This window comes from Hypanus sabinus, chromosome 20, assembly GCF_030144855.1.
Source record: "Hypanus sabinus isolate sHypSab1 chromosome 20, sHypSab1.hap1, whole genome shotgun sequence".
Classification (NCBI taxonomy): Eukaryota; Metazoa; Chordata; class Chondrichthyes; order Myliobatiformes; family Dasyatidae; genus Hypanus; species Hypanus sabinus.
Window position 1 is genome coordinate 65,654,048 of NC_082725.1, and position 17,694 is coordinate 65,671,741.

Below are 17,694 nucleotides of genomic sequence, written 5' to 3' on the forward strand. Positions count from 1 at the left end.
GTAGAGAATGTGTATGACATGTGTGCTGTAACTGATCAGTATCAGAGTCAGCAAGTCTCGTTGTAGCAGTATAAAACTTTGGTTCGACTGGATTGTGCATACTCTGGTCAGCTCATTGCGGGAAGGTTCTGGAGGCTATGCAAAGGGTGAAGAAGAGATTTAGCATGACACAGGGCATGTACTACAAGGAGAGGCTGGGCAAACTTAGGTTGTTTTCCCTGGAGTGATGGAGGCTGAGGGGAGATCTGACAGTCATCGATAGCTGATAGTTTTTATTCCACAGGAGTGAAATATCTAATGCTAGAAAACATGCATTTAGATCTGAGAGGAAAGTTTAAAGGAGATATGCAAGGGAAGCTTTGTTTTACACAGAACGTGGGAGGTGCCTGCATTGGACTTGCTGGGGTAGTATAGAAGCAGAAATGATAGTCATCTTAAAGAGGCTGTTAGACACATGAATAAGGAGGGATATGGATCAGGTAGATGGAAAAGAGATTTTGTTTAATTTAACATCCTGGGCTGAGTGACCTGTTCCAGTGCTGTAGTGTTCCGTGTTCCATGTCTTCCTTTCCCCATTTCTGTGAAGCTGAATTTCTATTCCATTTCTAATTTGGTGTAGCAAGCAGAATCTCTGCCCTTACGTCTCAAGATAAGGAAGACTCAGACAGGACCATCCTCACTGTCAACAACAACCTCCATTTCTACAGCAAGACATAGTATCAAAGTGTTCCGCGGAGCACATCTGACAGATCTTGCCTGTGGCAATAAATCCCATAGGTTCCCCACAGGCTAAAGAAATTCCTCCTCATCTCCATTCTAAATGGATGTCCATCTATTCTGAGACTGTGGTCTTAGACTCCCCAATCATAGGAAACATCCTCTCCAAATCTACTCTTTCTAGGGCATTTCACCATTCAATAGGTTTCGATGAGATTCCCCCTCATTCTTCTGAATTCTGGTGAGTACAGGCCCAGAACCATCAAATGCTCTTCATATAATGAACCTTTCAATCCTGGAATCATTTTCATGAGCCTCCTTTGAATTACCTCCAACATAAGCACACCCTTTCTTAGATAAGGGGACAAGAACTACTCACAATACTCCAAATGAGACCTTACCAGCACCTTACTAAGCCTTAACGTTACGTCCTTGTTTTATATATTCCAATCCTGTCGTAATGAATTCAAGCATTGCATTTGTCTTCCTCATCACCGATTCAACCTGCGAATGAACTTTTAGGGAATGCAGCATAAGGACTCCTAAGCTCCTTTGTATCGCAGATTTTTGAACTTTCTCTCGAGTTAGGAAATAGACTACACTTTTATTTCTTCTACCAAAGTGCATGACACTTCCTGACACTACATTTCATAGGCCACTTCATTGCCCATTGTCCTAATCTGTTTAAGTGCTTCTGTAGCCTCTTTGCTTCCTCAACACTACCTGCCCTCCACCTATCTATGTATTATCCATAAACTTGACCACAAAACCATCAATTCTGTCATTCAAATCATTGACAGATAATTTTAAAAGAAGTCTTTTTAAAAGCAAGAGGAGGGTGGCAAAACAAATGGTTGTGGTGGGGGGGGGGGGAATTCAAAAGCTTGAAGTGTTGGTAGCCACCTGTCTGGGATTGTGGAGAAGTCTGATTGAGAGCCCCTGAGTACTTTCATCTTTTTCAGGGTGTGCATCAGACATACAGACCACCTGCACTCAGAGAAAGTTCCCAGTTATGCACTGAAAATTATACATACCAGATCGAGTCCTTGGTTAACTCGATAATCTTCTTTCCATCTGTATCCAGAATTATGTCAGTGCACAGATTACCATCATTATCGTGGGCAGAGGAGAAGTTTGTCACCACTCTGGCTGGTATTCCCACACACCGAAGGACTGATGAGAGTTAAAACAATGCAACATATTCAACATCTTCTCAAAGGAAGCAAAACTGTGCAGAGGGCAATCCTTGAATGAAATGGGTCATGAACATGTGAGTGCCACGTGAATAAATTCAAGCAGTATATAAAAATAATGCATAAAGTTGATGGCACGTCCTCTTGGGCTTTTGTATCTTGTGCCTGATGGGTGAGGGGAGAATAGAGAATGCTTGGGTGGCTGGTCTTTCTGATATTATTGGCTGTTTTACTGAGCTGGTGAAAAGCATAGACATAATCTGTGAAGGAGAGGCTGGTTTCCATGATATGCTGAGCTGTGCTGAAACTCTCTGCAGTTTGGTACAAAACTAAATGGGAAAGTGAGCCACGAGGAGGATATAAACAATGGGGCGTAAAGATACCAGATGGAATGTGAGGAGGGAAGTGTGAAATCACCCACCTTAGTACGGAAAAGCAGAATTTTTAAAACATAGGGTGACTCATAAAAATTGGCATTCCGAACATGCTGGATGTCCTTGTACACGAAGTACAACAAGCTAACATACAGATTCAGCATGCAGAATAAGGGCAAGAAAGACTTTATTAAAGGGAGATAGAGAACAGCAGGTTAATTTCTGGAATGAAGGAGCTATTCTATAAGGATGGATTTAGAAAGAATTCAGTAAAATAGACATTTATTCTCTCGAGGTCCGAGGTAAGAGAGGTGACTTCATTGGAACATGCCAGGTTCTGAGAGGGGTTGACAGAGTGCATGCTGGGAAGTGGTTTCCTCCGGGTGGAGAGTCTGGACCTAGTGAGCAAGTTTCTGGGACATTGAAAACTGAGAGGAGTTTACCAATTGTTAGCATGCTTTTCCTTTGTGGTTGTGCGGAAGATCATACAGAGTCTTATTGAAAATGCAGTAGCTCTTTTGTATAGCCTCAGAACCCATAGATATTTGTCAGTCAGAATTACAGCGGTGCTCCCTGTCAGCCCATCTACAGTACATGCTGGATGTGTACCTGCACACGCATTTGTAGATGTACGCTCATGTGTGACGGAGTTATACACAATTATACAGCATGGAAACAAGCCCTTCAGCCTGACACATCCATGCCCATCAAGCTCACTCCATTGAGCCAGAACCCTCTAAACTATCCCACCCATGGTGTTATCCAAATGACCCAAGACAGAGAGGTTTTGCATATGAAGATGTGTATGCGTTTGACTCTGTGTGTACACACCATTTCATGTATAATCTATTTAATGCCATGGTGTTATCTACAGTCCTCTCAATATGCTCATGCCATACTTGTCTAGAGAACTGATTCACATTCTTACCTGTGTTTAAAACTGCAGCAAAGACCCAGCACTGTCCGTAACACACAGGGAAATGGGTCTGGAAATAATTCATCAAGATTTCCACACTGTTATTCCAGGCCGTGGGAGCCACTCCGCTAAGATACTGCCCGTCCCAATTTCCGACAAGAACACCACCATCATCTTTTGAGTTAATCTGGTCAAAGAAAATGTTCGTCAGTGCTATGTTTTGCACAAGTCAGGAAAAGGAGTGGAACTTTGGCCTGGGAAGCTGTGAGGGAGATAACAGGGTGACACAGTGGCTCAGCTATTTGAGCTGCTGTCTCACAAATCCACAAACTGGGGTCCAACCTTGACCTCTGCTCTTGGTCATCTGGATTTCTCTGGGTTCTCTTGCTGCCTCCCCATCCAAGCACATCCAAGTCCCTCAGTTATTTGGCTGTTGAAGACTGGCCCTGCTGTGTGTTTGATTCTGGAAGGCTTGATGGAATATTTGGAGAATAAAGCAGGATCAATGTGGGATTAGTGTAAACAGGTGGTTACGGATCAGCACAGATTGATGGGATGAGGGACCTGCTTCTGTCTGTATCATTCCATGATCTACTTAACTCCAGCCTCCCAGAAACCTCCACCCATTGCAATTCACCTACAGGAGCTGGCCCTACACTTATCTCTGTAGCATTGGACAGTAACAAACCCATGTTGTTAATAGACTGCAGCTAAGCCTTCAGTACCATAATTAAAAACAAACTCATCGCTAGACTCCTAAACTTCAACACCTCCCTTTGTAACCATATTCTGAACTCTTGACCAGCAGAGCATCAAAATCCAAAAGTCTGAAAGCACGTGTAACACACGGGGAAAGGTTTCACTGTTAATGCTCTTCTGTAGCAGCAATGCTTGGGTCATGACTAGAGATAACGAGGGCTTTGGAATGTTCCGACATCCAATGAAGGGAGTGTTCTTTCCTTGTTACGTGCCTGAGAGTGAATTTTTGAGGCCTTTTGTTTGGTGGCAGATGGAGAGAGAAGTTACCAGAATAGAGAGGTCGTAGACTGCAGGACAGGGTAGACTTGGAATGGGGCTGGATGTCAATGACATTTGGAGGAAATCGATGGAGAGCTAACAAATGGGAAACCCGTGAGCTCCAACATACGCATTAGATTGTCTCATTAAAATGGGCCCTTTTTCTTTTTAGACATAGAAACATAGAAAACCTACAGCACAATACAGGCCCTTCAGCCCACAATGCTGTGCCGAACATGTACTTACTTGAGAAATTACCTGGGGTTACCCATAACCCTCTATTTTTCTAAGCCCCATGTACCTATCCGGGAGTCTCTTAAAAGACCCTATCGTATCCACCTCCGCCACCATTGCCAGCAGCCCATTCCATATTCTCACCACTCTCTGAGTAAAAAACTTACCCCTGACATCCCCTCTGTTCCTACTTCCAAGCACCTTAAATCTGTGCCCTCTCATATTAATCATTTCAGCCCTGGGAAAAAGCCTCTGACTATCCACACGATCAATGCCTCTCATCATCTTGTACACCTCGATCAGGTCACCTCCCATCCTCCGTCGCTCCAAGGAGAAAAGGCTGAGTTCACTCAACCTATTCTCACTAGGCATGCTCCCCAATCCAGGTAACATCCTTGTAAATCTCCTCTGCACCCTGTCTGTAGTTTCTACATCCTTCCTGTGGTGAGGTGAACAGAACTGAGCACAGTACTCCCAAGTGGGGCCTAACCAGGGTCCTATATAGCTGCAACATTACCTCTCTGCTCTTGAACTCAATCCCACAGTTGATGAAGGCCAATGCACCGTATGCCTTCTTAATCACAGAGTCAACCTGTGTAGCAGTTTTGAGTGCCCTATGGACTCGGACCCCAAGATCCCTCTGATCCTCCACACCGCCAAGAGTCTGACCATTAATACTATATTCTGCTGTCATATTTGACCCACCAAAATGAACCACCTCACACTTACCTGGGTTGAATTCCATTTGCCATTTGTTTTTTTTATTAACCCTATAGTCAAATTAAGAATTGTAAAACTCTATCTTTTAATTGCATATGGTGTACTGTCTGATATTTCATGATCCTGATTTGTGACAGGGTAGCACATCACGCAGCACCCACACACGTTTGGCAGGGCCACAGACTGTTTTCTCCTGGACTAACATTGCTGGCCAAACCTGAGGGTTACACATGTACCACCAGGCTCAAGGGGAGCTACCATGCCATTGCTATAAGACTATTGACTAGTTCCCTAGTATGACAAGATGAACTCTTCACCTCACAGTCTATCTTGTTGTGTCCTAGCAGCTTGTTCTCGGCCTGCACTGCACTACCACACTTTATTCTGCACTGTTAATGTTTTACATTGTACTACCTCAATGCATTCTTCATCTGCAAGAATGGTAAGCAAAACAAGTTTTTCACTATACCTTGGTGGCATTAAGAGGAACCAATGTAATAAGCAACTCAAGTAATAATAAGCTAATTTAATTTAACAGAAGACAAACAGTTAAATCACGAAAAGTTCTCATTGGAGACAACATCTTGATTCCAAAATTGGCATTTTTTCTTTCAAACACAAATATTGTGCTTTTTCCTTTCCTAGTAACTTTGTAAAATCCCTGCAGCCTTCTGACTGTGCTCCTTCCCAACTCAATAGCATCACCAGAGGCAGGTATGGTTTCAGTTGTTGAGACTCTAACCTTGGAAATTCTCTCTAGGAATCTCTCGATCTCAGTCTCTGTCAAGGTAGCTCGGTAATGCAGCAGCCTTACAGCTGCAATCCTGTATGGAGCTTACACACTGCTGTGACTGTCCATATTTGCTCCAGTTGCCTCCCTCATCCCAAATGGTTGTCAATTGACTATTGTAAGATACCCCCTTTTGCAGATAAATAAAAACAATCCAAAAGTGAATTGTGAGAGAAGGTACATTGCAGGGGTACAGGACAATAAGAGAGTGAATTGGAAAATGGGCCCTGGGAGGAAGCATGGTCTTTTGGGCTGAATGTCCTCTTCCTGCATCACTGTGATGATACAAAATTGTTCTACAGAATCTTGGTCCTTGACTTAGCTTTTGATCAATACACTGTTATAAATCTTCAGTGTGGTTTTGTTATGTTTTGTCTGGTAATAGTCCCTTTACCACAATGCACTAACGGTGTTGTTGCTGTGTTCTATTTATCCTGAAGTTTAGATCAGTCCTTGGAACTCCTCCTGAGTGGTTAAACATGGAGTATTAAGTTAGACAGGTTGGGTGAACAAAGGGCATTATGTATGATAAAGCAAACTTCAATCAAACAAACCAGGAGACAAATCAAACTGCCTTCCTCATAAACAGGGAGAGACTGACTTGAAACTCACTGAATAAAATTAAATGCCACAAGGGAGTTGGTAAAGCTGATGAGGTCCAAGACAACAGCTTGAGAACTGCAAAGTGGCAACAGCTCTCTCTGTGCTGTAATGTTATCTCTGGCTCAAATTTCACTTTGTGCCATCTGGTTCAAAGAGATTTTATTCCACAGTAATAATATTCTTCTCAGGGCAGGAAGCACTTCAAAACTATGTATTTTTAAAAAGAAAAATCTTAATTCATTAAACCACAGCTTTGGAGTTTGAATGTCAAAATAAAAATGTAACCCCAAGGCTGATCAGAAGGGAAGATGATGAGGGAAATCCGGTTATCCTAAAATATTGGATTGCCTTCCATTTCCAATAGTTTTGCTGAGAATGACTCTGCTTTCTCCCTGCTCTCTGACTGAAACCTGGGAAAAAGCAGAAGCCTATCAAACATGAAGTGTAGTGAAATGATACCAAGGAATCCTGTTAAAAAGAAACTAATTGAAATCATGGGCAAAGTTCTGGAACCATCAACGAATCATCCCAGCCTTAGGACATCACTGCAGGAATTCTTCAGGGCAATGTCCCAGGCCCAACTATCTTCAGCTACTTCATCAGAGACCTTCATTCCATCATAAGGTCAGAAACAGGGAGAAGCCTGGTGATGATTGCATAATGTTCCATTCCCTTTACAACTCCTCAGCAAATGAAGCTGCCCTTGCCTACCTATGGACAACATTCAAGCATGGGTTCATGGCAAGAAATATTCATGTCATAAGTGAGCATTAGCAACAAAAGAGAGTCAGACAACTATCCTTGTCTTTGAGTGACGTTACCATGACTCATCCCCCACCATTAAAATCCTGGCATCACTGTTGACCAGACACTCAGCTGGCCCAGCCACGAGAGCAGACCGGATATTGGCTATCCTGCAATGTGTGTCTTACCTCCTGCCTCCCTAAAGATTTTAGTCAAGAGTCTGATAAAATAACTAGATAAATTAGTTTACTGTTATTACATGTTCAATGAAAATCTGTGTCTCGCATAACACCCATACAGATAATTTTTTCTCAGCAGTGCACTGAGATAATTATGTAAGAGAACAGTAACAGAATGCAGAACGGTGTCGGTTACAGGGAAATCGCAATAGACTGGCAATAAGGAGCAAAGCCATCGTAAGGTAGACTGTGAGGTCAAGAGTCCATTTTATCTTGTTCAATAGTCTTATATCTGTGGGATAGAATCTATCCTTCAGCTTGGTGGGGCATACTTCCAAGATTTTATATCATCTGCTGGGTGATCTTGAGTGCATCTCCAACAATTGTCAAGAAGAATGGTGCTATCCAGGACAAAAAACATGATGAATTGGTACCCCACAATCCTAACATTAATTTCTCCAGCAATTATTCATGGTGGCTGCAGTGTGTATAGATTGCAGTTATCCATCAAAGAATGCTACCTGACGTCTAATAGCTATAGGGTCCAGGAACACATAGAAACCCCGCTTTCTGGTGAGTACTCCAGGCTGAGTGCAATGGGCAGGAGTGCTTACAGACATTTTTAATCTCTCTCTCCCAGTACAGAGTGCCCTCTTGCTTCAAAACATCCACTGTTGTCCCTGGGCCTAAAAAGACCAAGGTCACATGCTTGAACGACTGGCGTCCTGTTGCACTCACCTCAATAGTAAGCAAATGCTTTGAGAGGCTGGTCAAGGATTACATCTGCAGCCCGCTACCACCTAAACTGGACCCCCTACAATTCGCCTACTGACACAACTGATCGACACATGATGCAATGTCCACATCTCTCCATACCGTCCTTACACATCTAGAGAAGAAGGATGCTTATGTGAGAATGCTGTTCTTGGACTGCAGTTCAGCATTCAGCACCATAGTTCCTTCCAGACTCGACAAGAAGCTCAGAGACCTCGGCCTTCACCCTGCCTTGAGTAGTTGGATCCTGGACTTCCTGTCAGATCGCCGGGCAGGTGGTAAGAGTGGGCTCCCTCACCTCCACCCCTCTGACTCTCAATACAGGAGCCCCTCAGGGCTGTGTACTAAATCCCCTCTTTTACTCCCTGTATACCCATGACTGTGTCACCATCCACATCTCTAATCTGCTAATTAAATTTGCCTACATGGATTGGCCTAATCTCAAGCAATCACGAGGCAGCCTACAGGGAAGAAGTCATCTCTCTGACACTGTGGTGTCAAGAAAACAACCTCTCCCTCAATGTCGCAAAAACAAGGGAGCTGGTTGTGGATTACAGGAGGAATGGAGATGGACTAACCCCTATTGACATCAATGGATTTTGGGCTGAGAGAGTAAACTGCTTTAAGTTTCTCAGTATCCACATCACGGAGAATTTCACATGGTCTGTACACACCACCTGTGTGGTTAAAAAGGCACAACAGCGCCCCTTTCACCTCAGGCAGTTGAGGAAGTTTGGTATGGGCCCCCAGATCCTAAGAACTTTCTACGGGGGCACAATTGAGAGCATCCTGACTGGCTACATCACTCCCTTAAATGCCGGGCTCTACAGAGAGTGGTGCAGACAGCCAGCACATCTGTAGTTGTGAACTTCCCATGATTCAGGACATTTACAAAGACAGTTGTGAAAAAAGGGCCTGAAGGATCATTGGGGATCCGAGTCACCCCAAACACTACCTATTCCAGTTGCTACCATCTGGGAAATGGTACTGCAGTATAAACGCTAGGACCAACAGGCTCTGGGGCAGCTTCTTCCGCCAGGATTTGAGTGTATTTCTATGTTACATTGACTGTTCTATTTATTACAAATTACTACGACTGTACATTGCACATTTAGACGGAGATGTAACGTAAAGATTTTTATTCCTCGTGTATGTGAAGGATGCAAGAAATAAAGTCAGTACAATTCTGCAAGTTCCTTTCCAAGTTATACATTGTCTGTGCTGGATCTTGAGCTTGAAACTCCATCACCCAGACTGCAGCTGTTCATGAAGTTAACTCTATGCCACCTTCTCCTAATTAGGGATGGGAAGAGCAAACATTGGTCTTACAAGGATCACTGAAGTTTTAGGACTAAATTAATAAAAAACAGTCCTCTATATTGCAACTCTATTGAAGACCCAATAAATGAATGCAGTCTTTGTGTAATATCTGTGTTGATCGTAGACACAGAGGAGATGTCAGGGATAAGTTTTTTTATGCAGAGAGTGGTGAGTGCGTGGAATGGGCTGCCCGCGGTGGTGGAGGCAGATACAATAGGGCTATTTAAGGGACTCCTGGACAGGTATAAGGAGCTCAGAAAAATACAGGGCTATGGGTAACCCTAGATAATTTCTCAGGTAAGGACATGTTCGGCACAGCTTTGTAGGCCGGAAGGCCTGTACTGTGCTGTAGGTTTTCTATGTTTCTATATCACATTAAAGCACTGGAATCAGATCAGAAGATCCACCACTTTTCTTATTATTGTCTTTATGTAACTTGTGAATTTCTTAATTTCGTAGAAATAGAATATTTAGTCCCCCCAAATCTTCTCCATTCCTCACTAAATCGCAATGATCTGAATTAAGTAATCTAAAGGCACAAAATAGGATAATTAGAAAACAGGTCAACAGATTTCTCAGTACTTAATTCAGTGTGCAATTTGACCTTTAAAATCCACAGTGTTTAATATTATCATCATTTTGGGGTTGCATGGGGCACAGTAGGTAGTGCTGCTGCCTCAAATCTCCTCCCATCTCGGTGCAAAGCTGACCAGGTGGTGTCGGCATGGAATTTGTATTTTCCCCCTGTGGCCATGTCAGTTTCCCCCAGATTTTCTGGTTTCCTCCCACTTCAAAAGATGCATTGATTGGTAGATTATTTGGTTAATGTTGATTATCCCTAGTGTAGACGAGTGTTAGGAGAAGCAGGGAGTTGATTGGTATGTATGAAAGAAGATGTTTTAGAAAAAGGAGTGGGAAAATGAGTCAAATGGGACAGCTTTATGAACTGGCTCAGATTTGATGAGTTAAATTAAGATTTAGATTTAGATTTATTTATCACACTTTCATCGAAGCATACAGGGAAATGCGTTGTTTGCGTTACCAACCAAAGCACCCAAAGATGTGTTGGGAGCAGGCTACAAGTATTACCTCACATTGCATGACCTTATTCTATGTCTTAAGGAGATATAACCAACAGAAGGCCTTTCCTTTTGAAAGAGATCAACATTACACAGAGAAGGCCAATAGTTTTATAATCTCTTAATTTATTAAACTAAAGGTCATTTTGAGCATTTTTACCTCTCTGAACCAACAATAACTTTCTCAATCATGTGATATATTTACTTTCATAACCCTGTATATTTCTCTCTTCCTCTCTCTCCCTCTCCCTCTCTCTCTCCCTCTCCCTCTCCCTCTCCCTCTCCCTCTCCCTGTCTCTCTAATCTTACTCAGCGACAGTTTATTGTGCTTAACCCCTTAGAAAATCAGTAGGTTTCCTCTTTCAGCAGCATAGACTTACACAGCATGGAAACCAGACCTTCAGCCCAGCTGATCCATGCTAACCAAGGCTGGTCCTATTTGTCTGTGTGTGGCTTATATCCTTCTAGACCATTCCCACCCATGTACCTGTGCAGGTACCTTTCAAATGTTGTCAATGCACCCACTTCAGTCACTTTCACTTGCAGCTCATTCCATACCATAAACATGAGAAAATCTGCAGATGCTGGAAATCCAAAGCAACACACACAAAATGCTGGAGGAACTCAGCAGGGCAGGCAACATTGATGGAAATGAATAGATTGTTGAAGTTTTGGGCCGAGACCCTTCTTCAGGACTGAGGAGGAAGGGGGAAGATGCCAGAATAAAAAGGTGGGGGAGGGGAATGAGATGAGCTGGAAGGTGGGTGGGGAAGGTCAAGGACTGGAGAAGAAGAAATCTGATAGGAGAGGAGAGTGGACCACAGGATAAAGGGAAGGAAGAAGTGGTCCATGGGAAGAGGTAAAGTTTAGAGAGGGGAACAGAGAAAGGGGGTGAGTGAAATTAGTTTACCAGAAGAAGCAATCGATATTCATGCCAACAGGTTGGAGGCTACCCAGATGGAATATAAAGTGTTCCTGCTCCTCTCTGAGGGAATGAGAATCGGAATTAAAATGTTTGGCTACTGGGAAGTCCAGCTTGTGGCAGGTGATGTGGGGATGCCTGATGAAGCACATTCCAATTCTCGAAAGGTCTACTAATGTAGAGGAGGCCGCATCATGGACCAACGGACACAATAGACAACTCCAGTAGGTTCGCAGGGGTGGTATTGCCTCACCTTGAAGGACTGCCTAGGGCTCTGAATGGAGGTGAGGGAGGGGGTGAATGGGCAGGTGCAGCACTTAGTTCACTTGCAGGGATAAGTGCTGGGAGAGAGATTAGTGGGGAGGGACAAATGGGCAAGAGAATCATGGAAGGAGCGATCTCTATGGAAAGCAGAGGAGGGTAAACATATGTTTAGTGCTAGGGTCCCTTCAGAGATGACACAAGTTGTGGAGGATGAGGTGTTGGGTGTGGAGGCTGATGGGGTGGCAGATATGGACAAGAGGAACTCTCACCATAAAGGCTGAGGGAAGATGGGGTGAGCATGGACGTTTGGGAAATGGAGGAGATGTGGGTGAGAGCAGCATGAATAGTAGAGGGAGGGAAACCCACTCTTTAAAGAAGAGAACATCTCTGATGTCCTGGAATGGAAAGCCACATCCTGGGAACAGGTGCAGTGGAGGTGAAGAAACTAAAAAAGGGAACAGCACTTTTACAGGAGACAGGTATAGTTGAGATAAACTTGGGAATCAGTAGGTTTATAAAAGATGTCAGTTGGCAGTTTGTCTCCCGAAATGGAGACAGAGAGATTGAGAAAGGGGAGGGAGGTGTCAGAGATGGACTAAGCAGGATGGAAGGTGATAAAGTTGATAAGTTCATCATGGATGCATAGTGCAGCACAAATGTTGGTATCAATATAGCAAGGAAAAGTTGGGGAGTATAACCAGGAAAAGCTTCAAACATGGACTGTTCTAGGTAGCCAATGTAGCTGGGACCCATGTGAGTGCCAATGGCTGACTCTCAAGTTTGGAGAAAGTAGGAGAAGCCAAAGGAAAAATTGTTCAGGAAGAGGAAAAATTGCCATACAGAGGAGGGTGGTGGTAGAGGGGGATTGGATGGTTATTTTGTCATGAAAGATTCAGAGAACTTTGAGGCCTTCTTGATGGGGGATAGAAGTGTATAGGGACTGAACATCCATGGTGAAGATGAGGCGGTCAGGGCAAGGAATTGAAAGTTACTGAGGAGACTGAGGTAATGAGAAATGTTGTGAATGTAGGTGGGAAGGGACAGAGCCAAAGAGGATAGAATAGAATCAAAATATGAGGACATGAGGTCAGTGGGGTAGCAGCAGGCAGAGACAACGGGCTTACCTGGGCAGTCGGGTTTGTGGATGTTGGGTAGGCGGTAGAAGCCAGCAGTGTGGAATAAGGAGTCCTTGACTTTGGTGGCAGTGGATGTGAGTTCTCCAGAGTGGATGAGGTCAGAGATGGATTCAAATACAGTTTCTGATGGCATGGAGTGGGGTCCTCTTCAAGGGTAAGTATGAGGAGGTGTCTGGCCTCAGCACCACAATGCAACAGCACCCCCTTTGTCTGCAGGTTGGGATTTGGTGTGGAGGGCACTGTGTTTAGATGTGGTAAAGTTCAAGGAGGAGGGAGGAATGCTGAAGTCATGACCGTTGATGTCTCAATTCATACAACTCTGTGTCAAAATGTTCCAAGTGCTCAAGTTCCTATCAAATCGCAACTGTGCCATTCAGTTCTTCAGTCCCCAGCCCTAGGAAAAAGACTATGCCAACTGACATTACATAAGCCTCTGTACACACCGATGTTGATTCTTAAATTTCTTAGTAAAGATGCTGCTTACAACCTAATTAAGCTTTTTAATCTGCCCAATATTGTCTTAGGTACCTTGGTGTCAAATTTTACTTGCAATGAATCTTGGATCATGTTACTCTGTTGAAGGCTCTATATCACTCGATGTGCTAAAGTCATTATTATAAATGGCAAGATGAATGCACTGAAAAGAACTGAGATTATTACAAATTATTGCATATGGTGCTGGGATGGAATACTAATCAGTAGTTTTCCTGAACAGGAAATGTGAAACCAGACTCCATTGTCTGAAACCCTTTGGCAGAAATGTTTACTTGCATCACTTTTACAGAATATTTCACTAAAATGCAATCAAGTTGTGAAGATGTGAATCTCTAGTTTACCGTTTTGGGGAAATACTTCTCTCACACATTAGAAATCTCTGTGCCCACAAGGAGAACATTGACAAGTTAATGGTGGGGTTGTGTGGAGTGGAAGGAAGTGCAAGGGAATCCATGGAAGCTTGGGTAATACACTAGGGGTACAACTGTGTTGTGATCTGCAAACGAGGGAATCCATCTCCTCAGTGCTCCTTCACTAACTAAACGACAGACTCTCTCCACAAGGATCAGCAATGCAGTGGTCATGTGAATATTTGTAGATGCAGTTGTGTATCAAAAAACAACAGAGTTGTCAACAACATTACAAAAGCTTTATCTCACCTTCAAATGGTTATAAAAACTTAACACTCTCACACTGTCCTCTTTCAAGGCAGTGGCAGAAACATCTTCTCGTGCCCTGGAATAGAGTTTTACTTCTGGCGCCCACTGGTACAAAAGCAGTGTTAGAATTTTAATTGCTAGAGCCAGTGAGGTTATGGATATGGGAGAAAACTCCTTATTTGTTGGCTTCACTTGAGCTGTTAGCAGATCTTTTGGCAAACTCTTTCTTCTTTCATGGAAGAACAGCTACATGCTCACATACAATTGCAATGTTGCTGCCCTCTGTATATTTATAACATACCATGGCTGATGCAACGCGGCACACTTTGATTGGGCACCCTCTTGTCTGCAGAGGCATCTGGGCTCTGTCCATTATGTAGATACACACATTCAATATATCGCTTTCAAACTAGAAGAAATCAAAAGGGCAGACAAGTGATTATGATATGAAAAGGCAATCAATTTCTGTTAGTATAATATTACTGTCAGTGTAACAATACTATCAATATAACAATACCATCCTAATTAGCATTAACTTGGCTTCTCCCTTCACAACTGCAGCCTGATGTTGGTAATATTTTCCATTTTCTCTACTTTACATCAAATTTCTACCAGCCACACTATTTTTCTTTTTTGGTATGTTGTTTATATTGGTGTGTTCCCTCCTTTATTCTATATTCCTAGAGCTAGGAACTATTTTCATAAAAATAAATGGATTAGTTTCATTTTCTGGGGAAGAGTGATCATAATATGAAAGAAATTTACATCTAATTTGACACCATCAAAGCAAGGAAGAATAGTATTCAGCCTGAGAATTTGGAGGATTTTATAAACAGGAAATAGCAGTAAAATAATTGATTAAGCAGTAGGAATAAAACCAGTAAGTTTTGGAAACCCTCAGCAGGACAGGCAGTATCCGTGGAGAGAAACTGTTAACATTTCCAGTGGAAGGTCCTAAACCAATATTGTTAGAGTGAGCCCCAATGCTGATGCCACACTGGCCCAATCATCTCTTTGATTCCCACCATACAATCACTCAAACAATTATTCCAGGCAAAGAAATTCACTTGTGCTTCTCCAAGCTTAGTGAAACATGTTCACAAACGTGTTCTCTACACCAGAGAAACCAATGATAGATCAGGTGGTTGCATTGTGGAGCACCTGAGTAAGAAAAATAAATTTAAAAAGTTAAATAACTTTAGAAAAGCTGTAGATGTTTGAAACTGCTGGAAATAATAAGTGTCCATGGAGACAGGAACAGAGTTATGTTTCAGACTGTTGAGAATGAGAAAAGTTAGAAATCAAGTATGTTCTGATTCCTGTAATATTGTCCTCACCCAGAGGAAGAAAATTGCTCTCTAGGTCCACAACTTCCATCCCAGGACATTCAATCTATCCTCCATACTCTCTGTCGCTTCAACATGAAGCCACACACACAGCTCCTCTCCTCCCTTTTCAATATCAGAAGCAACTCTGTTCCTGGTTTATGCTTTCCACTCTGTGAACACTCCCCTTCTTCCAGCCTATCGCCATGCAGACAAGAGAGATGCAGACTCTTCCCTTTCACCCCATTCCTTCCCATCATCCAGGGACACAAACTGTTTTTCCAAATGAAGCGGCAGTTCACGTATCCTCTGCCAATCTAGGGTACTTTATTTGATGCCTGCACTGGAGAAACAATGTCAATTTGCAGAACTACTCATTTCAGTCAGCAAAGATGGCCCCGAATTTCACTTGCATATTCAGTTGTTTGCCCCACTTCCATACTGCCTTTGATCTCAACAAAGCCAGGTCAAGGAACAGCTCCTCGTTTCCCAAATAGGTACAGTAGCCCAAGGAGTCAAGGTTGAATTCAGATAATAAGGCTCCCCAGCATGTATCATAAAAGTCATGTATTGTACTGATACTGTCTGAGCTGTTGGGTGCAGAACGTAGAACATCATCCAATGCAGCACGTTAGAGGCCCTTCAGCCCACAATGTTGATCCGACATTTTAACCTACTCCACAATCAATCTAACCTTTCCCTCCTACACAGCCAATATCCTCCATTTTCTTTCATATATGAACCTATCTAAGAATCTTTTAAAAGTTCCTAATGCATCAACTTCTATGACCACCCTGGCAGTGCATTCCAGACACTTATCATTCTCTGTGCAAAAAAAACCCTTCTTATCGCATCTCAACCAAAACTTTCTTCCATTTACCTCAAATGAATGTTCTCTGGTTCTGCCATCGCTGCCCTGGCACTGGCTGCCCACTCGATCTTTGTCTCCTATAATCTTGTTCACCACTATCAAGTCACCTCTCATCCTCCTTCACTCCAGAGAGAAAAACCCTAGCTTGCTTAACCTTACCTCATAAGACAAACATTCAACATTCTTTTTTTCTCACTTGCGGCAACTCAGCATTCAATATTATCATCACCTCAAAACTAATCAATAAGCTCCAAGACTTTGGCAACAATACCGCCTTGTGCAATTGGTTCCTGGATTTCTTCACCTGTAGACCCCCGTCAATCCTCCATGATCATCATCTTACAAGTGCACCACTAGACAGAGTGCTCAGCCCCCGCCCTACTCACTTTACACTTATGACTGTCTGGCTAAGCACACCTCCAATGCCACATTCAGGTTTGCCGATAACACCACTGTTGTTGGCCAAATCAAAGGTAGTGATGAATCGGCATATAGGAAGGGTGAGTGAAAATCTGGCTGACTGGTGTCATAATAACATCCTCTCTCTCAATATCAGGAGGACTAAGGAACTGATGATAGATTTCAGAAGAAGGAAACCAGAGGTCCTTGAGCCAGTCCTCACTGGAGCATCAGAGGTGAAGAGGGTTAGCAATTTAAAATTTCTAAGTATTACAATTTCAGAGGATCTGTCCTGGGTCCAACACACAAGTGCAGTTGCAAGGAGAGTACGACAACGCCTCTACTTCTTAGGAGTTTGCAGAGATTCGGCATGACATCTAAAACTCCGACAAACTTCTTTAGATGTGTGGTGGAGTGTATACTGACCGGCTGCATCACAGCCTGGTGTGGAAACACCAATGTCCTAGAAAGGAAAATCCTACAAAATGTTGTGGATACAGTCCAGTCCATTATGGGTAAAGCCCTCCCCACCATGAGCAGACTGACATGAAACACTGTCACAGGAAAGCAACATTCATCATCAGGGATCCCCACTACCCACATCATGTTCTCTTCTTTCTGCTGCCATCAGGTAGAAGGTATTGGAGCCTCATGTCTTGCACTAGCAGATTCAAAAACAGTTACTATCCCTCACCCTTCAGGCTCTTGAACAAAAGGGGTTATCTACACTCAGCTTCATTTCCCCATCCAATGAACTCACTTTCAAGGACCCTTCATCTCATGTTCTCATTAATTATATTTGCATTTGCAGAGTTTGTTGTTTTCTGCACTCTGGTTGATCTTTCATTGATCTGTTATAGTTACTATTCTAGAGACTTGCTGGGTCTGCCCAGAGGATCATGACTCTCCAGGTTGTACGTGGTGATACAGTATATGCACTTTGATAATAAATTTACTTTGAGC

At 43.0% G+C, this 17,694-nt stretch overlaps 1 protein-coding gene across 2 annotated transcripts in view; it reads right to left on the minus strand.

Annotated features, from left to right (window-relative positions):
* LOC132378606 (coagulation factor XIII A chain-like) overlaps positions 1–17,694 on the minus strand; it is a 269,196-nt gene that overhangs the window by 56,356 nt on the left and 195,146 nt on the right. For both annotated transcript variants that reach the window (XM_059945683.1, XM_059945684.1), the window contains exons 6-8: positions 14,438–14,545; positions 3,213–3,387; positions 1,752–1,890 (exon numbers count right to left, since the gene is read on the minus strand). In XM_059945683.1, the coding sequence (XP_059801666.1) occupies positions 1,752–1,890; positions 3,213–3,387; positions 14,438–14,545 (422 nt within the window). The remainder of the gene's footprint in view (positions 1–1,751; positions 1,891–3,212; positions 3,388–14,437; positions 14,546–17,694) is intronic.